General features: G+C 43.4%; 1 protein-coding gene across 2 annotated transcripts in view; it reads right to left on the bottom strand.

The window, feature by feature from the left end:
- Window positions 1–21,740, bottom strand: part of CAMK2G (calcium/calmodulin dependent protein kinase II gamma) — a 118,829-nt gene that overhangs the window by 58,343 nt on the left and 38,746 nt on the right. For both annotated transcript variants that reach the window (XM_079313200.1, XM_079313201.1), the window contains exon 3: window positions 6,988–7,047. In XM_079313200.1, coding sequence (XP_079169326.1) covers window positions 6,988–7,047 — 60 coding nt within the window. The remainder of the gene's footprint in view (window positions 1–6,987; window positions 7,048–21,740) is intronic.

Here is a 21,740-nt window from a genome sequence, read left to right as displayed (position 1 = left end):
TGAAGTTCAGCACATGATACATAACATTTAGAATGTCCTACTTAAACACTAGATGAGCCAAAAGAGTGCATTCACAGGAATATTTCCTGCTCTCCTGATAACAGTGCAATCATGACCATCCAGAATTGTTATTAATAATTTCCTATTAGCCACACAGCAGATAAGCAGAGTACTTACGATAACCACTAGTATTATATGAGAGCTTTTGCTAAAAACACCCAAAATAATAACAAGCCAACCTCACCACTGTCTCAAAATAAAATACTCCGAGAACACCCACTTCTCTGCCTTCAGGGATGAATCCCTGCAGGCAGGTGCTCTGCCTGCCATCCCCAAGCCTTGCTGTGTGACCCTGATGTCCTCAGCTCGTGCCTGGTGCTGCCCAGGACAGCCATGAGCCCTTGGCAGGGACACGGGCTCTGTTCCAAAGCAGCAGTCACCTGCAGGATCTCACTGAGCACAGCCATCCTCCTCCCAGCCCAAAGGAGGCTCCCCCCACTCTGCAGTGTGGGGGGGAAGGCAGGAAGTAGGGGAATCCTCCTCTGACTTTTGCAGTACCTTTGAGTGCACAGAATCTGGCCCTCGTCCCACTATTTACTTTTTTAAGGGATTGCTTGCATACAGATAAATTTCGCAGCTAGAGAGATGAATAACAGAATCAAAATATGTCTCTAGTACAGACCAGAGAGATGTACAAAATAAATATATCTCCTGGCAAGGAAAAAATGCTATTATTACTCCATTCCCAAATTATGATGGATTATGGAGAAATGGTTTTCTTAAAACTACAAGAAAAGCTATAGGAAGAGGTGGCAGCAAAAGAAGAAAACATGCAGAGCTAAATAATAGTGAAAGAATTAACTGTGAAAATCAGAATGAGAAGTGAAAAGGTGGATTGCCTGGGGTTTTGGGGAGCATTCTATCAGGCAAACATGCATGGGCACTCACCTAAATCTCTAACAGTGCAGAGACTGGAAATAACAAATGGTAGTTTGCAGCTCAAAGGCACAAACTTTCTAGCAGGAACTCACTTCAGCTGATAGTCTGTTTTGAGTGTTTGTTGGTGGTATTTTTCTCTTTTGGCAAGATAGGAGGAGAGCAGGTTAAAGGCATAAGTCCAAGAATATTATTATTTGACCTCTTAGGAAGCTCAGCAACTTGCTGTCCCTCCCAGACAGCCCCTTGACACTTCCAAGGAAAAGCTGCTCAGTAACTGAGAAAGTCCCAAAGCATAACTCCTACTAAAAGGTCTCTTATCCCCCACTCCACCTTCCCCATACCATCCCCTCTGCATCAGAAGCAGTCCCTCAGCAACAGAAATTGCAGGGCAGCAGATTTAAAGACAGCCATGCATGGGAGCATCCCACTTGGATACAACTGAGTATCCATAGGGCAGCAATCATGGCCAAAACACTCAAGAATGCCCAGCATTTTAACTATTCTTTGCACATCACATCCTTTCTGTCCCAATTGCAAAGGCAGTCTGGATGCCTACAGCCAAATGAAAACAAGGAAATCTGCTGTTTACAGCAAAACACAGCCTACGGATTTTTTCTTGTTCACTGAGGGAAGCAATTCAAATCTCTTGTTAAGGAAAAGGTGGTAGGACAACATTTCAAATTGCAGCAGTGGGGAAATACTGAAGGCTTTGTTATCAAGACTAGTATCTTAAAATGAGGCATGAGTGAAGCTGAAGTTGTGGCTGATACCACCAAGACAATAAATCCAGTATTCAGTCTGCAGACGTGATCCATGCACCATTTCCCACAAAGGTTCCTTATGAGCATTGTGGGATTCTCCAGCTGGCTGTACACAAAAGCACAGCATCCTTCCTTCTGTCTTTGCCCCACTTCACACTTCAACTGTAACCAGCATTTAAGGACACACAAACTGGAGCCCTTTTCTTAAACACATCCATCAAAATCACACCCACAACTCAGAGGTACTAGGAGGACAGACCACTTGTCAAAGGAAATAAAACTCAACTGGATCAAAAGAAATTCCTCTAATTCACACGAGATTTCTATACCATTTTCTCCCCATTATAAATAAGGACATGTACAAAATTGTGGGTTTATGCTGAGAAAAGCCAACGGATAGAAGTTAAAATAAGAAGAATTCAGGTGCAAGCATATTCTGGAGAAGTCTGAAGTAGGAAAAACCTGAAAAAGCAATAATTCTGATAGATGCTGAGGACAGCATTTCACCACTGCTATAAATTCCCTCAAAGAAATGAACTCCGAAGCAGTTCAGCAGAGGATACAAAGGCAGAAATCAGAAAAAGAATTTGGCTCTGGCTCTTGGGCTACTACCAACCTCTCTTAAAATATGTGTTTTTATTATTCTAGACCTAAGTGCATGCAGTTCTTCACAGCAATAGGCTGCCATGAGCTGGGGCACAATGACCAACCAGAAGTGCCCAGTTCCAACTATGAACAAAAGATACTCAAGAACTACTTTTGTACAGTTGGATTAAAAATACCTAAGAAAGAGAACAGATCAAGTGATGACAAATCCAGAGAAGAGCCACATATTTAGACTGCCATTATAAAGAAAATTTAGGAGAAGGGCAACACCTAACAACACAGTGGACAAAATCCACACACAGAGCAGACTTCTGCTCTGTACACTAAACAAGTCACAATCATAGCTTTGTAAGAGAATACTAGAAAAGACTTTTCAAAACTATGAATGGCGATTTTGATTGAATTTTGCATCACAGGGAGTCCTAAGACAGGAAAGGTCACGTTTAACTGCTTTCTGAACTTCATATCTGCACTGAACAAACCTGCAGGAAGATTCTAGGTTTCCTAGCTCTGTCACTGCTTTAAACATTTGATGGGCAGCAGGAAGCATGGGGGAAAAATTAATGCACAAGACAGTATCTGTAGTGATCTACTACAGGACTTAAAAATCAAATTCAGATTTTCAGACTGACTAAAGTTTTCAACTAAGCAGAAGAACAAAAGAGCTGTTCCTGTAAGCAGGAGTTGTTATTCAAGACATTGTAAGTTCAGCTCTGATCTTAGCAATTGCACTGGTTTCAGTGGCATAACCAGCAAAGCATCTGCAAATGAAGGGTCAGGGCTGTGAGTGTTCTTACAGAAATCTGTCTCATTCCAGCAAAACAGGGATTAAGGGGGAAGTAGCTGTATACTTCTCTTCTTCATGTTCACAAATACATCCATGTCTAATGGCACAAGATCTATATGTAAGTGAATCACTGGAGCACTAAGTTGTTTCAGAAGAGGAATTTGCAACAGAGCCATAACTCTTGCCAACTTCCACAGGCACTTTATCTCTTTATGGACAGTGGGGTTTTACTGATGTTGCCTCCTGCCTCTTTTACACACCCATATCCTCAGTAATGGGTGCCTTCTCTCAGATCTCTGCCTGATCTCTGTCCAATTCTGCTGTATTTGATGACCATGGCTGGCAAACGGCTCTCTGGGCCAGAATACAAAGTTCTCTAGAAGTTATCAAAAAGAGAAAGAACAAACTGAAATTAAGGGAAAGAATCTTTCCTCTACTGCAGTCTGACCAGCTATAATGACACATTCCATATCATTCATACCATAAGTCAGAAATCAGAAGAAAATTGCATCAATTTTGTCCAGACCAAAAAACCCGTATTGTAACACCAAGCTTTTAGAAGGATCACTCCACTCTGACTACCTTGGCCATAATGTGCATCTAAAGACAAGCCAAACACCCAACTACAAAGACAAAGCCTGTAATTAGAGCTGAAATTTGATGAAGGCATGTTAGGATAACTCAGAAAGCAGTCATTAAAAAAAAAAAATAAAGCAACAGCAAATGGAAATATCACTACTACTTTGTATCTAGAGAAATCTTTATTTTATCAGAGTAGTAAATGCACAAGACCACAAATTCAACAACAGGCTTGCTTTATATCCTAGGTACAGGCAAGAGAGAAAAGCAATCTGCCACACAGAGTTGTAACTTTCAGACTTCTCTCCCAGACTCACTACAGGCTGAGTCCCTCTAGAAGAAGGCAACTGTGTTGCAACACAGTTCACAACAAAAACAATGACAACAAAACTTGAAATTGAAAGCAAGTGCAAAAGCTGCAGAATTCTTCACGGTTTGTGCAGTGTTACTCACATAGCTCACACTGAGGCAACACACCAAGTACTCACCCAGAAGAGTTTACAACATGGAATGCCAGTAACTAGGTGATTACTAAGTGCTAATACACATTTCGAGGAAAAAACCCCACTCTATCAAAACAACATGTTTCTCTTCTATGACAACATAACAAGTCCAAGGAACATGGAAGCAGCAATGCATGTAGCATCTGGACTTCAGCAAGGCTTCTGACAGCATCTTACATGCTCTTTCCACAAGCAATTAAGAAAAAAACGTGTATTCAAAACTAGCTGACAACAGTGTACACAACTCATTGAAAAAATACTCAAAATTGATCACTGTCACACTGGAACAATGTATCAAGTGATATCATCAAGAGTTTGACTGGAGTCCAACAGTATTAAATAGTGTTATTAACTATCTACATAATGCAGTATATGGCATTGTTATTAAAGACCACATTACTGTGGGAGCTGCAACCCTTTTATCAGAAGATAAATCAAAATGGTTTTGACAAATGTGGAGGGAGGAACCCACAGACTGGATTTCTTAGTGTCTCTTTTAATAAAGACAAAGGTAATATACAGTTCAATAGGGATCCTCATTTATATAAGATGGAAAAAAATTATTAGCTTGCCAGAAATTGTGCAGAAAATAGCCTGGACCAATAATATGTCAACAAACAAATGTGCATCAACAATATATTTAAATGAAAAGCTTCAAAGGTTGATGTACAAAACAATCATCTTTGGTGGGACAGGTGAAGCAATTCTTTCTACTCTGGACAGCACTGACATGACCTCAGTCATGTCCAGTTTTGGGCATCACATTTCTAGAAAGATATGAAGCAACTGGAAAGAGTCCAGAAAAGAAGGAGGGGGAAAAAGGGAATAAAAAAAGGACTGGAGGTCTAGAAAACATGACGTATGAGAAAAGATTGAAAGAACTGGGTTTGTTTAGTCTGAAGAAAAAGACTAAAAAGAGACATGATAACAGTCTTCAAATATGTAAAAGATTGTTACAAGAAAGAAAAACTACTCTCAACAGATACTCGGGATAGAATTAGAAAGAAGCTAAGAGAAAGGCAAATTATGTTTTAATGTTTAACTGACAGAAAAATGAAACATTTGAAAGACTGCCACCAGGGGCTGTGATAGGATTAAAGGTTTTTAAGTACAAACATGCCTGGAACCAGCCAGGTATGAAAGATTTTCACAGGACTGCTGAATGAACCATATGACTTCTTGAGGTTTTATTCAATGCACTTTGATTTTGTGTTGTAGGGATAAAAATTAATTCCCTTATTTTTATTTGTAAGCACTCACTGAGTTGACAATGATTAGTTCCTTTTCTTAAAAGACAAACTGTTCTTTCTAGGAAGACAAGAAATTGTCTGTAGAAAATGCAAGGCCCACTGACATTCCCCCAAACTGTCTTTTCCTAACCACAACAGGAGACAAACACTGTCATGCATTACAACTGTAGAACTGAACCAGGAATGTCATACATTTCTCTATCCATGATGTTTACTTATAAGAATGGTTTTGTTGTGTGTAGGATTAACTCTGTAAGAGTTTTGGAAATAAATATAAAAAGAAAGATGATGGAAGTGAAGTTAAGGTCAAAATATAAAGTGACATCACCTTCTAAACTAAGTATAGCAAGACTTACAGGACAAATGAAGTGAAATAACTAGAGTTTTAGTCTGAATAATGCCAAGCAATAAATTTACTGGCTAGTTACTGTAGAAGGTGGCCCCTGGTCCTCCCAAGCCATACCTACACCACAACTACACCCAGACAAAGAAAGCTCTTTCTGATTAAAAGCTGCTGCTAAGGAACTTTGCATTATGTGAAGTCCTGAGACTGTAGAAATTGCTTGTTCATCATGCAGGGAATAGAGTTCAGGTGCCAGTCCATGGGGTATGCTCTAAGGCACCTTTCCTCTCCCAGGCCTTCAGAGACCAGGAGCAAATAATTATAAAGATGAAAGTCAGAAGAGGAGAGAGATGGCCTTAAAGTATTATCTTCACTGACTGAGTTATGCAAAAGTAATACTAAGTAATACATCATAGTCTGCCCAGGAATGGATATTTAACTGTGGTTTGGTTAAAGTGGCAGTTTGGTATTTCTTAATGTTTTCTTAAATAAATTAGCTGAAATCAGATTGTAGCTAGGATCCCAGAGGCTTTATTTATTTTAAAAAGCTAAAATAGGGGATTATTAATGGTCCAAGCTTCCATAGTGCTTTGGAACTAGATAAAATCCATCCCCTCTCTCTACATTTCAGTAAATAAGGTAGGTTTTTTTTAATGTTGGGCCTTATTTTTCCTTTCTCTATATTTTTAGACAAACCATTCCCTTTGCTCCAGTACTCTTTTTCCCCCCTCCAATATGGGCAATTTGTTTTCAGAGTAAATGGCCACTGCAATGAGAGGAGCTGAAGTATTAGCCCACCCCTTTTTAACTTTGGGCACGTCTCTGAATACAGCATTTAAACAGACACATCACTAAAGGCCAAGGAGAACAAACAGAAGATGGATGTGGGGAAAACAAACACAACACCTCATTCCCATTGCAGAATGTCAGATGAGCAGACAAGAGCTATGCATCACCCAAAGAGCAGGGACAGCTCTGCAGGGGTGAGCAGCAGGAACATGGCACTCTTTGGTGAACTCTTCAGGCTGGGATGCTAAGGAATGGGACAGGGCTGGATGCAGAATTTGTCAGAGAGATAAACTACTGAGGTGATTTCAACAGGCAACTTTGATCAGCTGTTGTGAACATCCAGAATACATCTGTTCTCCTACAGCATGCTAGCTGAGACACATTCCTACTCCTGTCTCACCCCCATCCCTCTGAGCCAAAGGAAGTTTACCAATATTTGGATGCTTTAGAAGTCGGCAAATTCGAGCTTCACGTTCCAGTTTCTGGTGATCTGAAAGAGAATAAGAAACAAGGTGTTAGGCACCACATCTCTGAATTATGCTCTTGCTCATATTTAACAGAGAGAGGAGCACAGTGACCCAACAGATATCCCAAAGGCTGAGAACTGCTGGAACATGTTTTGGTCTCCCAAAACTTCGCAGGCATTCCAGGTGAGGGCTTTGCAGCTGAGGCTGCACAAGCACTGCTGCTCCCACTACAGAGCCAGCACCAAAATGGCATTGCATCCTTTGATTCAAAGTGAGTAGCTGCAGAATGAAAGGCACTGCTCTTCCATCAGCTTCTCAAATATGCAAAGCCACTTCCAGTGTGACCCCTTCTGGGAGGTATCCTTTCTCCAAGGCTGGAGAGTTGGAGGGTAAGTCCCAGAAAAAATAACACACATGAAATGGGAAAAGGAACTGTTTCCACTCCAAAGAAACTGTGAAAGAAGGGCAGTGTAGGAGGGAGAAATATACAGCTCCTGCTAGTGCTCAGCCATCACATAAAGTAGGGAACTCTGCCAGCTTCAGTGAACTGAAAAGGTAACCATACTTCAGTACCCATGGACAGACACGCTGGTGAAATGCTGATCATGCATTTAGAAATCTCCAGGCAAGAAGTTCTGCTCAAATGCTAAGTATGCTTATTCCAGCCCAAAGGCAACATCAGTTCAGGCACGACATTCATCTGGATTAAAGAAAAATATCGAGGAGACTAAAAAATGGTTTTTCTTCCCATGTGTGAGTACAAGGAAAGGAGAAAGAGTTAGAGCAACTCTGCCTTTCTCAGCCCAGTACTGGGGGTTTTTTTAGCCATGGACACTTTTCACTACAGCAGTGGTCGACTCCTGAATTTACACTACAATAACCCCATCTTCTCCTGTGAAATGTTCACACTGGACAAACATAGATTGACTGAAAGGAACTGAGGGAGACAAAATCTTTTAGACAGCCCTGGCAGCTGCTAAAATCCAGACTTCTGTGGATGCAGATGCTTAGAACAAGACAAGTAAGAACATCCAGTCCTTGGACTTCTCATTCCAGCCGTCTAAAGAACATAGCAATGGGAAGCAGCAGACCCTGCTCACTCTTGACATTTCCTCTCCAGCAGATCATCAGCACAGGTGTGACTCTGCATCCCTGTCACACACAGACCTTCATAGGAGTAAGCAGGACCCTTGGCTGGTTGGACTACTCAGCAGATGACTGGTAGGAATGCAGCATCCTTTGATTATAGGAATCGCACTAGAGACCCACTTCAACAAAGCTGCACTGCACTACTCTGCCTGGAAATTGCCTGTTCAGCTCCTTGGTCTCTGCATCATCTTCCCTTCTCTCTGTAAAGGAGGCTTTTGGCAGTTGTTCTCTTCCCTATGAGTAGAAGACCAAGACTGAGCCAAATCTCAGCACAGAACACTTTTCTCTCCCAGGCTGGGAATAGAAGCTCAGGGCATTGCACAATTCCTGTCTTCTTCTCCACTGCTGAACTACAGAAAATGTCCCAATTAATACTTTATAGAGCTGAGATATGCTTACATCCTCATCTGCTATTGTTCAGGGATGGGGGAAGGTAAATTACTCCTTTCATCTCTCCTTCCTTCTCAGTCCTGGAAATTATTGTTGTTACATATATTTTAGAGTTCTGAGCCAGAACCACTCTCCAATAAAATACAAGGCAGCAAGAAAGCCTGGAGAGCTTCCATGCTCCCAAAGCCTTGGTGCAGTGCAAGCGCTTCCTCACCTGCATTGGTTGGGAGGGGCGGGGGTGTATTTGCTTCCCTTTTAGCAGCATCTCTCACAAATGAAGTTGTGCAAAACACAGTTGCAAAGTACCAGACAGTGCTGCACACTCTGCACTCAGGATAGATTCTCACAGCAGGACAAGAGTTTAAGACAAACTATCCCCAGCCTGCTTGCATGTTTGGGCCCTGCAAATTCCCCACTTTCCCTCCCAGCTCTACTTGAACTCCAACAGAAGGGGAACCTTCATCCACCCGGATCACGTTGCCCTCGTGCACAGATATACTTGCTGAGAATCTGTTCCCAAGTACAAGGACACAGAGAAGCAGACAGCAAAAACAGCTGAGCAAAGGGGGAAGAAGAAGCAAGAGCTTACCACGTGCTACTCAGCTACCAAGTCCTGACAGTCAGGACAGACAGCTGACAGGAGCAAGGCTCAAACAAAATGACATAACCATCAAAATGCCATGGGAGATGTAAATCAAGAGCAATTGCTCCCCTGAAATCCTACACCATGGTGCAGAGGGAGGGGAGCTGGCAGGGCAGCTAGTGTTCATGGGCAGCAGCCACACCAGAACTTGTGACAAGAGGTCACCACCCCACACCCCATCCCTCCAGCACCACACAGCCTGGCTGGAGACCAGAGGAGGAGTACAGCACTCCGGTCACAAGGTACAGGAAACTATTTCTGGTCGGGGGGAAAGCATACCACACTCTTCTGTCTCCAGGGCAACAAAACAGGCCAACTCAAGCACAACTCCCAGAGAAAAAGCACATTGCAGCCCCAGGAGCAGCAGCCCGCAGCAGTCAGCCGCCACAACCGAGAGCAGCGAAAGGTCAGGCTGGGCGGGTTTCCTGCAGCGAGTCCTACAGGATCACAGCTCCTGATCCTGCAGGGTCACAGCTCCTGCTCCTACAGGGTCACAGCTCCTGATCCTGCAGAACCACAGCTCCCGATCCTGCAGGGTCACAGCTCCCGATCCTGCAGGGTCACAGCTCCTGATCCTGCAGAACCACAGCTCCCGATCCTGCAGGGTCACAGCTCCCGATCCTGCAGAACCACAGCTACCGATCCTGCAGGGTCACAGCTCCCGATCCTGCAGGGTCACAGCTCCCGATCCTGCAGGGTCACAGCTCCTGATCCTGCAGAACCACAGCTACCGATCCTGCAGGGTCACAGCTCCCGATCCTGCAGGGTCACAGCTCCCGATCCTGCAGGGTCACAGCTCCTGCTCCTGCAGGGTCACAGCTCCCGATCCTGCAGGGTCACAGCCCCCGATCCTGCAGGGTCACAGCTCCTGCTCCTACAGGGTCACAGCTCCTGCTCCTACAGGGTCACAGCTCCTGCTCCTGCAGGGTCACAGCTCCTGCTCCTACAGGGTCACAGCTCCCGATCCTGCAGGGTCACAGCTCCCGATCCTGCAGGGTCACAGTTCCCGATCCTGCAGGGTCACAGCTCCTGCTCCTGCAGGGTCACAGCTCCTGCTCCAGGCAGCACCAGAGCACAGCCCAACCAGTGACCTGATAATCGCTCCCCCACCCCATCCCCAAAGGTCTTCATCACCCGGTGGCCTTAGGCACCATGTAAACATTCAACCCACAGAGTAAACTTGGTACTTGTGGAGAAAAACCTGGTACCTAAATGCATAAGAAATAAAAACAGAACCTCAATTTTCTACTTTACTCTGGTCTAACAAAGCTTTATGCCCAGTAGGAGACAAAATGTCCAAACTTTTCTGAGTCCAACACTTTTCTCATACAGGGTCTCTCTGAACTTTAAAATGCAAAACAATCTTAACGATATTAAAATAACAGTGAAAAGATCCCTTACTTACCAAGAGCTTGCAAAGAAATAATTTCTCCTCCCTCTGCCCTAAGATAAAACTTATTTCTGCAAGTCATTTGTGGAGTGGAGATGTTTATTCCAATGCACAGTAGAACTGTAACTCGTAGCTAACAGGAGTACAACAAAACATCTGACCTACCTTACAGGATTCTAGGCCTGGGACATTTGGTCTATTTCCCACCTTCCACAAGCCTGTGAAATCCAACCAGTAATTTCCATAATTTGCCTAAAACAAAGTATATCCTTTTGAAAACATAAGGGTTCATACTCAAGACTTTAATTGATAAATAAAGTCATACACCCACAGAAATTACTCCAAATATTAGCTATCCTTCCTGTTAAAATTCGGCACTGCTGTTCCAAGTCTGAATTCATCTGCCTCCTGCTTCCAAATATTGGATTTCATAAAGCTCTTTTCCTGCTACGTTACAGAGCTGTCTAGCCCTGAACAATAGCTGATGCTTAAAACTTAAGTACAGGATATTACAAACACTCATCCAATATTCATTCACTATTTTCCAGCCAAAAAAAAAAAAAAAAGAAAGGAATCTTGCTATTTGGGAAATTATTCTATCTGCAGTCTGAAGCAATGAGTATCTACACAGACAGGAAAGTGCAGTCTATGTATCTCTTTTGTAGCAAAACTTAAGATATAAATGCTTAAGAAGATGGTGTTTAAAAATAAGAGAAAACGTACTCATGTTTAATACACAAACTGAAGTGTGAATATCCATTTATCTTTATCAGCCCTTTATATAATATGATTTTTGTATCTCTGTCCAGCATGTAAACCTACATTTAACCCAAGTATCTCTTAACATATTTATTGCTCTGAAAACAGCACTGTCATTCTAGTGATGTTACTACTGGATTTCTTTAGAATCTGAAGAGAAAATTCCTTTTAAAAGAACTGGGATTTCTCTGAGATGGTTTTGATTTGACTAGGGATTTACTTAAATAGAAAACAAGAATGGCTGTGTTAGCATAATTTGTAAGAGTTAAGGACCTATAAAAATGAAACTGCTCCACTTTACACAACCATGCAGTCCCCTCACTGAGGCAGGACTCTTCATGCACAAAGGATGGATTGGAATGGCTGTGCACTATCAGTGAAGTCACTGCTGTAAGGAACTCTAACTGGGAAGGTTAAAACAACAACCCTGCCCGAGTACAGCAGACAGCAGACCAAAACCATCGTAGTTTGTCCTGATTTTCCACAATGCATCAAACTTCAGCAGACACTCAGGATAGCTGGATGCTAAAGAAAGGTGTACCAAACAGAAATAAAATTCTAGAAGCAGATAACTTTACTTCACAAACACCTGCCAATCTCCAGCCGAATGTGGAATATAACTGGTTTTATACTGATGCATAATTCTCACTCTTTGCTAAGAAAATTATTTTATTATTTGACCAGTTCTGTCTGATATCCTGAAATAAGGTGCAGTGGCAGAGATGGAAGAATAACATGAGACCTAATTTCTGGGCTCCATTTTTCTCCAGGGAAATAGTTCCCAGTTTACTACTCTAGCCACTACACACATGGCTGCTTTGCAAGAGGTTCATCCTCACCAGGTCTTTCTCCTCCAAGGGCACCTGACACCTGGAGAACATTTTCAGACACAGACAGGGTAGAGGATATCTATAAATCCCAGTAGTCTCGAGCTGCCCAGTGAGAACATTTACGTAACAACAACAAGAACAAAAAAGATTAAGAAAAAGTTCACTGTGCCTAATCATCCTGTTAGGAAGCTGTGTGAGAAGAGGCTGCCAGGGAAGCACAGGGAGATCTGTCTGCATGGAGCTATGTATGCTTGTGAGAGGCAGAGCCTGGAGAACACCACCTACCACAAACCCAAAAAGGAGATCAGTCCCAAGCAGGCAGGGAGCCTGAGTCCCAAACCCGAGCCAGAGAGCAGGAGAAGCTGGTTGGGTGTCAGGTGCCAGCACTGCCACCCTGCACTGGCAGCACAGCATGAGACCCTCCCAGCTTCAGACAGAGCTGTGATGCCCCAAGAGGTGCACAGAGAGATTCTGTATCAGCTGTGGGCAGCTGCCATCTGAACACACTCTCCAGCCACAGCTTTGCCACAAGCTCCACAAAGGATCACTTGTCAGGGAATCTGAAAGAAAAGTGCCCATCATGAATCCCATTCCCTCCACCTGCCCAAGGAACACTGAAATTTATTGCTCTAGGAATAAATGTGAGCAAAAGCACACTTATTTCAGGTTATTCCCTCTACTGGCATGAGGAAGTAGAAGTCAGCATTAAAAACTAATTGAAATACTGGATAAAACAATTATTGACAAAAATAAAGATTTATCAGTAAAAGTGATTAATTTCACACCTTTCAGAAAGCAAGGTGTAAAAACTTAATTCTACCATACTTTCTTCTACAATGATTAGAAACACAACAGTGTTTCAAAATGGTTCCCTGTGCAAAGGACTACATCTACTGCAGCATTTACTGGCTTACTTTACCAAACTGCAGTTATACTGATGTTTTGTGGCTAAAACTCCCTCTTTATTTAGCACACCTGCCTTAAGAAAGGAAAAAGAAAAAGGACCAGAGGTGATAACTTTTAGCAGCCTAAATTTTAGCCACTTCAGTGAAAAGGCAGATTCTTTCCTAAAGCAGTAAAAAGAATCATCAAGAAAACTAACACTTAGATGTGAATCAGCTCTGTGATAAGAATCTATGTCATGAAGTAAAAACCAGTGCTCCTCCCTTTACAAACACATAATCTTCCTATTCTCATCTGGAATATACAATCTGGCTGCTCAATACTGCAGCATCACATCCTCATCCTGCATTAGGACCATGCTCTGTCCTTGCTGTTAAAGGAGGCTTGCAACTATCATTCCTGTGGGAACACATTCTGGATTACATTTCTGAGAACGGGAAGAGTCCGGAAGAAGAATCAAACTCTAAGCAATAAATTCAGTTTGATTGCTGTCATCATTCCAATTCCGGGAGATAGTCAATTGGTGCCAGCTGCTAAGATATCATTTGAGTTGCTTCAAGACAGAAATCGAATTTACATCAAATGCATTTTGTAGTGTGAGACTGGTCTGAACCTTCAGGTTCCTTCATGCTTGTTTCAATTTAAACCTCATCTTTGAAACACTCGCAGCAAAAGGGAGATAGTTCTCTAATCCTGCACTTCAAGAGACAGATATTTCCCCATATTCTCTTATTTTCTCCAGCAAGACTGTACTACAGAACAACTGAGATGTCTTAACATTTGCAACAGGATAGCAGAGTTCAGTATGCCACATTACACCACCACCTTAAACAGGGATGCCAGCAATGGTCAGACTGACACCACTTCCCCATCTGCAGAATTAGTGGAAACAAACATAAAAAATCATCCCAGGCCTTAGGAAAGACCAGAGGCACTCACTGATTCAGTATATCCTTTCTGACAAGAGCTAAGAGCAGATGCCTAAGGAAAAGTGCAAAGAAAATAAGCATATAATGACCCCTCCCTCCCTCATTTCCATTTCAGTGTTTTTACATTGCCCTTTCAAAGGCCAGCTAAAATTAATAAATCTGTAGCAGCACAGCCATTGTAGGTGACATTTCTGAAAGCCAGTCTGCTCTCCAGCCTCTCAGTGCAGAATGATCCCAGTGCCACCATGTCCAAAGTGCAAGGGCAGAGGGGCTCTCACACCCAAAGAGCACTCCCAGAATCTCTGCTGCAGCAGCTGTGCAAGAGTCACAAAGTCACTGAGGGGAAGACACGTCTGGAGACAGCATGTGAAGATGAAAGAGTCAAGCTCCACTTTTCTCAGCCACCGAAAGCTAGGGAAACAAGACAGCAGCAAAATCCTCATTGCTTGCCTTCAGCTACAGACAGAAGGAGGAGGCTCAAGTGCCAACATGACACAATAAACAAATACAAGATTTCTTTCAACAAATGCTAGCAAACATATTTTCTGAAAGCCTTTCCTCCAGCAAAACCACTAACATTAGCACCTTGTAGCAGACTTTTCCCATGCTCTCACAACTTCCCAGAAACAAACAACTCCATGAGTAAAAATGTAATATGACCCCTAACAGTACACATACTCACAGATCTTAAAGACAACCTGAAGTCCACACAGTTGGTCACAAGCTCTATTTACACACACTAGTATCTCTGAACCCACTGGCATTACTGAACTGGAAAACCAAAACAAACAAATTGAAATGAACAACCTATATAAACTTAGTACAGTCTCCACTTTTCTGTTCAAGCAATGCAGAAACTGGACTTTGAACACCACAGAGTAGAAGTCAAGGTGGTTTAAGTAATTCTATTTGTATCTCAAATGAGCACCCTGAAGAGTGGGCCAAGGCAATTTATTCTTTTTCTGCATTTCATTACCTTGTACTTACCTTGCAAAGATAATCTAACTGAAGGCAGATATTAGTATGTATACAACAAGTGGCAAAAGCAAAAAGCTATTAAAATACCTAGAAGAGAGGAATCTTTTTTCTTTTTTAAAAAATCATAGTGTGCACCTTTGACATTGCACATTCTACATTTGGTGTCACTCAAAGCTGCCTTTTCTATTCACATGTGTATTTTTCATTCTATCACCTAACAACCTGTCCAAATTTTTTCTTTGAATTATCCAGCAGGTGGACTTGGTAAGGGAAAGAGAATTCCTATCCACTTGTTTTCAACAGCAATGCATACCCTGAGTATCACCTACTGTACATCTTCTCAAGCAAACCAGCAGCACAGCTATGTGCACATTAAGAGGAAGTGGGGAGCTTGGGCTCTCACAGCACCTGCAGCTTTCCAGGAACTTCGAGTCAAAGGAGGTCAAATCAGTGAATCAGCACAGGCTCACTGCTATAGGTGAGAGTGATCTCTGTCACAATTAATGATGCAAGCAGACTAAGCATGCTCAAGCCTAACACGCCATTCTTTGCCTACAAAGGCACAGATAAAGACATATTGGGTGTTTTCACCATTCAGAGAGAATGCTAACCATTTCCTTAGGTTCTTGCCTGTGGAAGATCCCACAGTTTGACCAAAACCAGCACTGTCAACCAACGTGAAATACAACTGCATGGGCATTCAGGAAGGGGAAGGAGCAAGCACCCCAGCCATCCACTACAGACATAGTCCTTGGCTTCAAACTTGAGATAAACTCAGAATCTGCCTTGCTACAGCACTCAGAGAAGAATTTTGTAAATCTCTTCATGAGACATCCCTCCACAACATACACTGCCCCCTCCCCATGAGTCACAACCTGCTGCAGCCCCTGCTCTTCAGGCTGTTTCAAAAGCTTTACTGCTGCCAGTCTAACTCAGCAAAGTGCAAGGAGCCAGGTAGAGCCCAGTGGACTCAGCTGGAAGCCCTGGTGTCAAAGAGCCAGCATGACTGCATTAGGAGAGTGAAGAACACCTGTCCACAGAACAGCTGACAGAGGATGAAGCACCCAGTTAGAGTCTTCAATAAAACCTGACATGACATATGTGCCATCTCATGTGTGAGCCCTGTTTGTGGTCCACATTTCTCAGGGCATATCAGTCCCTCTTGCTGGCAAGATAAACATCTCTCCATCTCCCCAGTCATCTTTCCCATGCCGCCAGTGGGATATACAAGGACTGTGCCAACTCTGCTTTATTCTGCTTTACTATTATCTGATTTTCCCATCAAATATTTACTTTAGTTGCTAAAAACCAATGAAGAATTTCCAAAAGCCTCTGACTTGAATTCCCCCTCCTTTTTCCCTGATAACTATCAGTTTATTTCATGCCACCATGATGGAGACTAGTCATAGAAGGAAATACTCCCCCAGGTTTGGTGATGAATGGTTGGGAAGGAAATGTTTCACCTCAGAGGTTGCCTGCAAAGCAGCCACAAAGTTGGTACATAGAGTCTGCTGCAATAATTAAGAATTCCACAGATTGGCCATTAAAATTACCCATCATTCACCAACTGCACCTGTTCCATTGGCTACTGCAAAGAATGCCTTTTCTTGCTTTACAAACTTCTTCCTTGCTTGGGGTGGGATGGAACACAAGGGAAGTAGGAGGTACTGGCAACCATTCCTGCAGCAGCAGATTGTAGCCCTCCTCTGAAGGAATGCATCCTCCAGCTGACAAGAACAAAAATGCAGCCACCTTCCTCCTAATCTGAAACAATGGAGATCACCAGCCACAAATGCTGTCAGACTGACTGAAGCACAGCAGAGGGCATGAATTCTTTTATCTGCTGTGGCCAAGAGGCATTAGTGCACCCATCAGAGCCCTGACACAGGAAGAGATGTGGTGCAATTGCACACCCCCTAAGATTGGTGTGATTGCCCTGCTGGCCAGCCTGGCACATTGGGGGCATTTGCTTGAAGGTTCCCACTAAGAGTGTGCTGAGTGTAACAGCTTATTTTAGTTTTTCTTGGGCATATTAGCTTAGTGTAATTTAAAAAGCTTTGGAAAGCCTACATTCCAGAGAAAAGAAGAACTGTGGGGTGCAAACACAACTAGCAAAATGAATGAAGTTTTCAAAAGAGAAGATGCTGAGCTCCTCAGCTGTGAATGGTGAAACAACTTCCCCTTTCTTGCACCAAACGTGACTGCAACTCTGTCACGGTCATTTCAGACCGTGTATCTTGCCAGAAGACCCTCAGCTCAGAGTACTTGTGTAGCCCACCTCGCAAAGCACAGCCCCCCACACCAGGTGCAGAGCCCTCCCTCTGCTTGTCCCTGCCCCACAAGCAGCACACCCACCTCCTTCCCCCGCTGAGGCTGTGGTGCAGCACCTTCTCCATTTTGCCTCCGCAAAATGCGCTTTCCTCTGCAGCCCCACATCCCCCCAGTTTCAGCAGCTCAGCAGGGAGACACCCCCCTTCCCTCTGAGACAGCCCCAGCTGCATACAGGGCAGCCCCATTCCAGCTCTCCCATCCCTAGTTTCCCATCTGCAAGAGCACCATTTTTTTTTAAACTGCATTTTACAAGTAAATCACGTGCTCAGCTGCTAGTTTGGGTGCAGAGCCAAGAAACACTTCGGTGTATGGGGGAAGGGAGCTGATGTATTTTTTGTTTCAGCTTACCAGAAACTTCACTGAGACCAAGAGCAGATCAGATCCTCCACCCACACCCCTCCTTCAGCACAGCCCCTTCCCCCTGATATTCTCACAGCAGAGGTGCAGAGTAAATGTACAACAGGAGAATCTGGCAACTCACATACCTACAGGCAAGCATCAAGTCCAAAAAGAGGTGGGACACCAGCTTTGCATCCCAGTGGATCCACTGAAGGCATACATTCAAGGGGCTCATTTCTCCTACAAAGGCTATGGCTCCCACACAGAGAAAGGGAGAAGTTGTGGGTTTGGAGATACTGAGGCAGGAGGCTGCAGTAACACTGCTAACTTAAACAAACACACCACGATATTTTGGTTAGAAAGTTGCATGGGAATGTTTCCGATCCAAGAGGTTGGCTGTAGAATGCATGCTTCAATAAAGAGCATCCCAACATGCTCTCACAGAGACATGGGGAGGGTAGAAGAGATTTCTTTAAAAAATACTCAGTCTAAATTTTAAATGTGTTCTATATGCTTTCTGCAATGAGATGGACAGGATAATATGCATGACAGCATCTCTTAGCTCACACAGAGATGTACAATGATGTATTTCCTCAGGTGCCCTTTGGAGACCTCTCTTGAATGGTCCCTAGACCTATATAGCACAAGCAGAGATGCTCATAAATGAATAACTACTTGCACACTATCTTTTTTTTGAAGGATCTCTAGGTGTCTAACAACCATTTACTATAAGGCCAGAAAACCCTTGAAGCACAAAGTTTATTTCCCTACCTTTAAAGAGCTGAGAAGAAAAGTAGAGGTACTAAAACCAGAGAACACGTCAGTGACAAGTCTGTGAACAAACTCAGATCTTTGGAATCTGAGCCTTTCACTACCCTGTTTTTCATCTCTCAGCAGAAAGAGAAACAAAGATACAAACAATGCAGTTCAAATCTAATGGATTTTGAATACTCAAAGCAAAAATTGATAGGGGCAGCATTAGTACTGTTGTGATATCTCATCATGTCTCACTCTGGGAAGCATGAAATCCAACTTAAACGGCATGCTAGAACCTAAGGAATTTTTATTATGAGGTCTGGTGTTCAGAATTGGAAAAAATATTTTTCTTTTAAAAAAAAGCCACATTTAGTCTCTTTGGGAACTGCCACCCAACAAAGACTGCATTGCACTTGACAAGAGCACAGCCTGAAAATAGCTTCCTTCACATGAAAGCTCCAGATTTGGACAATCTGGTGCATACAACAGCTTTAAAGTGGTCACCCTGTTCCATTACCATACTTGCTTTCAGATTCTCAGGGAATGAGGCACCTGACTTGCACATTTTTCCAAAAAAGCAGCTGTTATGCTATAGTTTTGATTTATTCTCTGGCTAAGTTAATTTCTTGTTTTGATCAATGATTAATGCTCCTGGCTAGATCAGTTCAGGTCCTGTTTGCCTGGAGGCATTTAATGCTGCTACATTACTATAACACTAATATAAGGTCATCTACAGCTCCCCCCCATCAAGTCTTCTGCTGTGATTTGGATCTAGATTATGTGGTACATTTTGGCATTGAATTGCACAGTACCATATCAAGCCAACAGACACTTACTGAATCCCAAGAGATGGTCAGATTTGCTGATTAACAGACAACACACCCAGAACATTCTCATTGATGAGGTCCACCCCACCACAAAGAAAGACTGAAGATGAGGGGTTGAAACTGTAGCCTCATCTCAGAGCACACAGTTCTGTAAATTGCTGCCTATCTAAGGCAAAAAATGAGAGGAAAGGGTGGTGTGTCAGATGGAGAAAAAAAATGCAGTGAAACAGTTATTAAAGCACTAACACTGATGGCTACAAGGAACTTTCTCTGCTGAGATTTAGTTTTAATGAGGTGGCGGTTAAGATGTCGAGCCAACATGTCTGAAGATTAAACCCTCCTTTGTCTACAGAACACATAAATGAGAAGAAAATGTGGCAAAAAAACCTTCTCCACACTACCTATCAGGCAGCCTCAGCTTTGAGCTAAAAGGAACACTTCTGCCCTACAAATGTTATTTCAACAAAGAAGCTGAATTTCAAATGCAAAAGGGACAGCAGAGCATGGTCACACCTATGGCCAGTGCCCAAGGAGCCTTTACAGTCCAATATGAGCTCTGGGGAGCATAAAGGTGGGCTGCAGACTGCTGCACTCCCTGGCAGAAGAAGCTTCTGAACAGGCACCATTCACAGGAGACAGTACAGTAAAAAAATATGTCCTTATGCTTACTTTTTTCTGCTATCTCTACCTGGCCAGCTGGTCTAGCAAAATAAGACTCGGGACCTCGCTCATCCTATCACTAAAACTGCTATCTTCATTTCAAGAGGAATGCTAGCAAAGGTGATCCCTGCCCCCTCCTAAGCCTTGCTTCTTTTCTTCAGTTCTTCTGTCAAGCAGTGTATCCAAATAGCACAGTCCTTCAGCACAGCAGGCAGAGGACAACTACAGGTGTATGCTGTGAAGATACTGCTGCAGACCCAGCACAGGAACACAGAGCTCACAAGCTCACAGACAGCAGAGGAACATGGAAAAAAGCAGAACAGCCCATTACCTAAAATAACTAACTATTCCCCAGTGCTGCAGGACTGGTCTCTGCAGAAAAAGAGGTTCCTGGGTTCTGTGACCCAGCAGAGGAGAGGGGCAGTGGCAGAGAAAGCAGCACTGTTTAGGACTTAGGGACAGCAAGTCTCCCAAGCTGCTTATATCTAACACAGCCAGGATCTAAAGTGACAGCAGCCAGCGGGCAGAAAGGCCTAGAAAGCATGTCCTCCAGGCCCTGGGAAATGCAAGCATAAAATGTGCTTCTAAAAGAAAAACATTAACAGCACTTGTAGACAGGAAGAGAGACAGGAGACAAAGACAACTAAAGAAGCGACCAGAGGGAAGACAAAGCCACATGTACAGAGCATGGGAAGGACAGAGAACCCACCAAAAGGGGCAGCATAATGAAAATGGGATCTTGTGAGCTGAGAGAGCCCAGCTCAGAGATGAGACTTGTTTGCCTTGGTGAACAGAGCAAAGGGCAGCACAGTGGTTGCCCAGAGCAGGCTGCTCTCCTTCATGGACCATAACACTCAGCAGCCTTACTGACCATGTCACCCATATGCTCAACAGAAAGTAACTCTGGCCACTTCTGATTAGTTTAACAACTGTTATCATCACACACTAACCAGTTTTAATTTTACAGTTATTTAAACAATTTCCTGTTCTTCACACTGTACCCATATTCGCTCCTCTACCACACACTGAAACATGTTTCTCTGTTCAGTTGGGGCAAAGCCACAAGACCCTCCAGTCCTCATGGCCAAGGAGATTCTCAGAGAGGGCAGCCAGCCTAACCACAACAGCCACCATCCAAAACAGTGACCACGCTCTTGGTGGATCAGCTTAGGAAGTTTCTGCCTCCAGCCCATTTGCTTGTTCTCACCTCCTCAGCCAAGTTCACTGCCAGATCAGCTGTTTGGGTGACAGCCCTATGAGCAGGGAAGGAGAAGAGTGCAGCAAAGGCAATTTAAAGTCTTCTCTGAAGTCAGTTAGCTTTGAAAGCAGTTGATAAAATTAACAACCCTAACAGAAACTGCCCACTGCAAACAGCAACCAAATAAAGCTGCTAGTTCCCAAATGGCTGATGACCAAGCCACAGCTGCGCCGGGGGGGGAGGAGAGGGGGAAAGCACGCATGAATCCTCGAGTGAGTCACTCACTCCCTGCATCCCTGCTGGCCTAGATAAACGCTGCTGCCAGCCCATGATGGGTGCTGCAAACCAGCTCTTAAGCCCACAGCATCCCCGCTGCTCATCTCCTGGTGGGCACAAAGCCTGCACTGAACAACACCATCTTCGTGTGACAAAGCAAGAGAGGTAGTCACAATCACCAGAGGTTCCCATTTGGCTGTCATCAACTTTTATGTCTCTTCCTGCACTTGCTCCTGCTTTCAGGAATTGTCCCTCAAGGGCTGAGATACCAGGCAGGTGAGGATACATTATAAAACTCACCCATTTAGACAAGGAAAACACTGAAAAAAAGTGTGAAAGTAGATAATAAAAATAGTAA

This window comes from Erithacus rubecula (genome assembly GCF_903797595.1).
Source record: "Erithacus rubecula genome assembly, chromosome: 9".
Taxonomy (NCBI): Eukaryota; Metazoa; Chordata; class Aves; order Passeriformes; family Muscicapidae; genus Erithacus; species Erithacus rubecula.
Note: the sequence above shows the minus strand (reverse complement) of the source record. Positions and strands in the feature narration are given on the sequence as shown.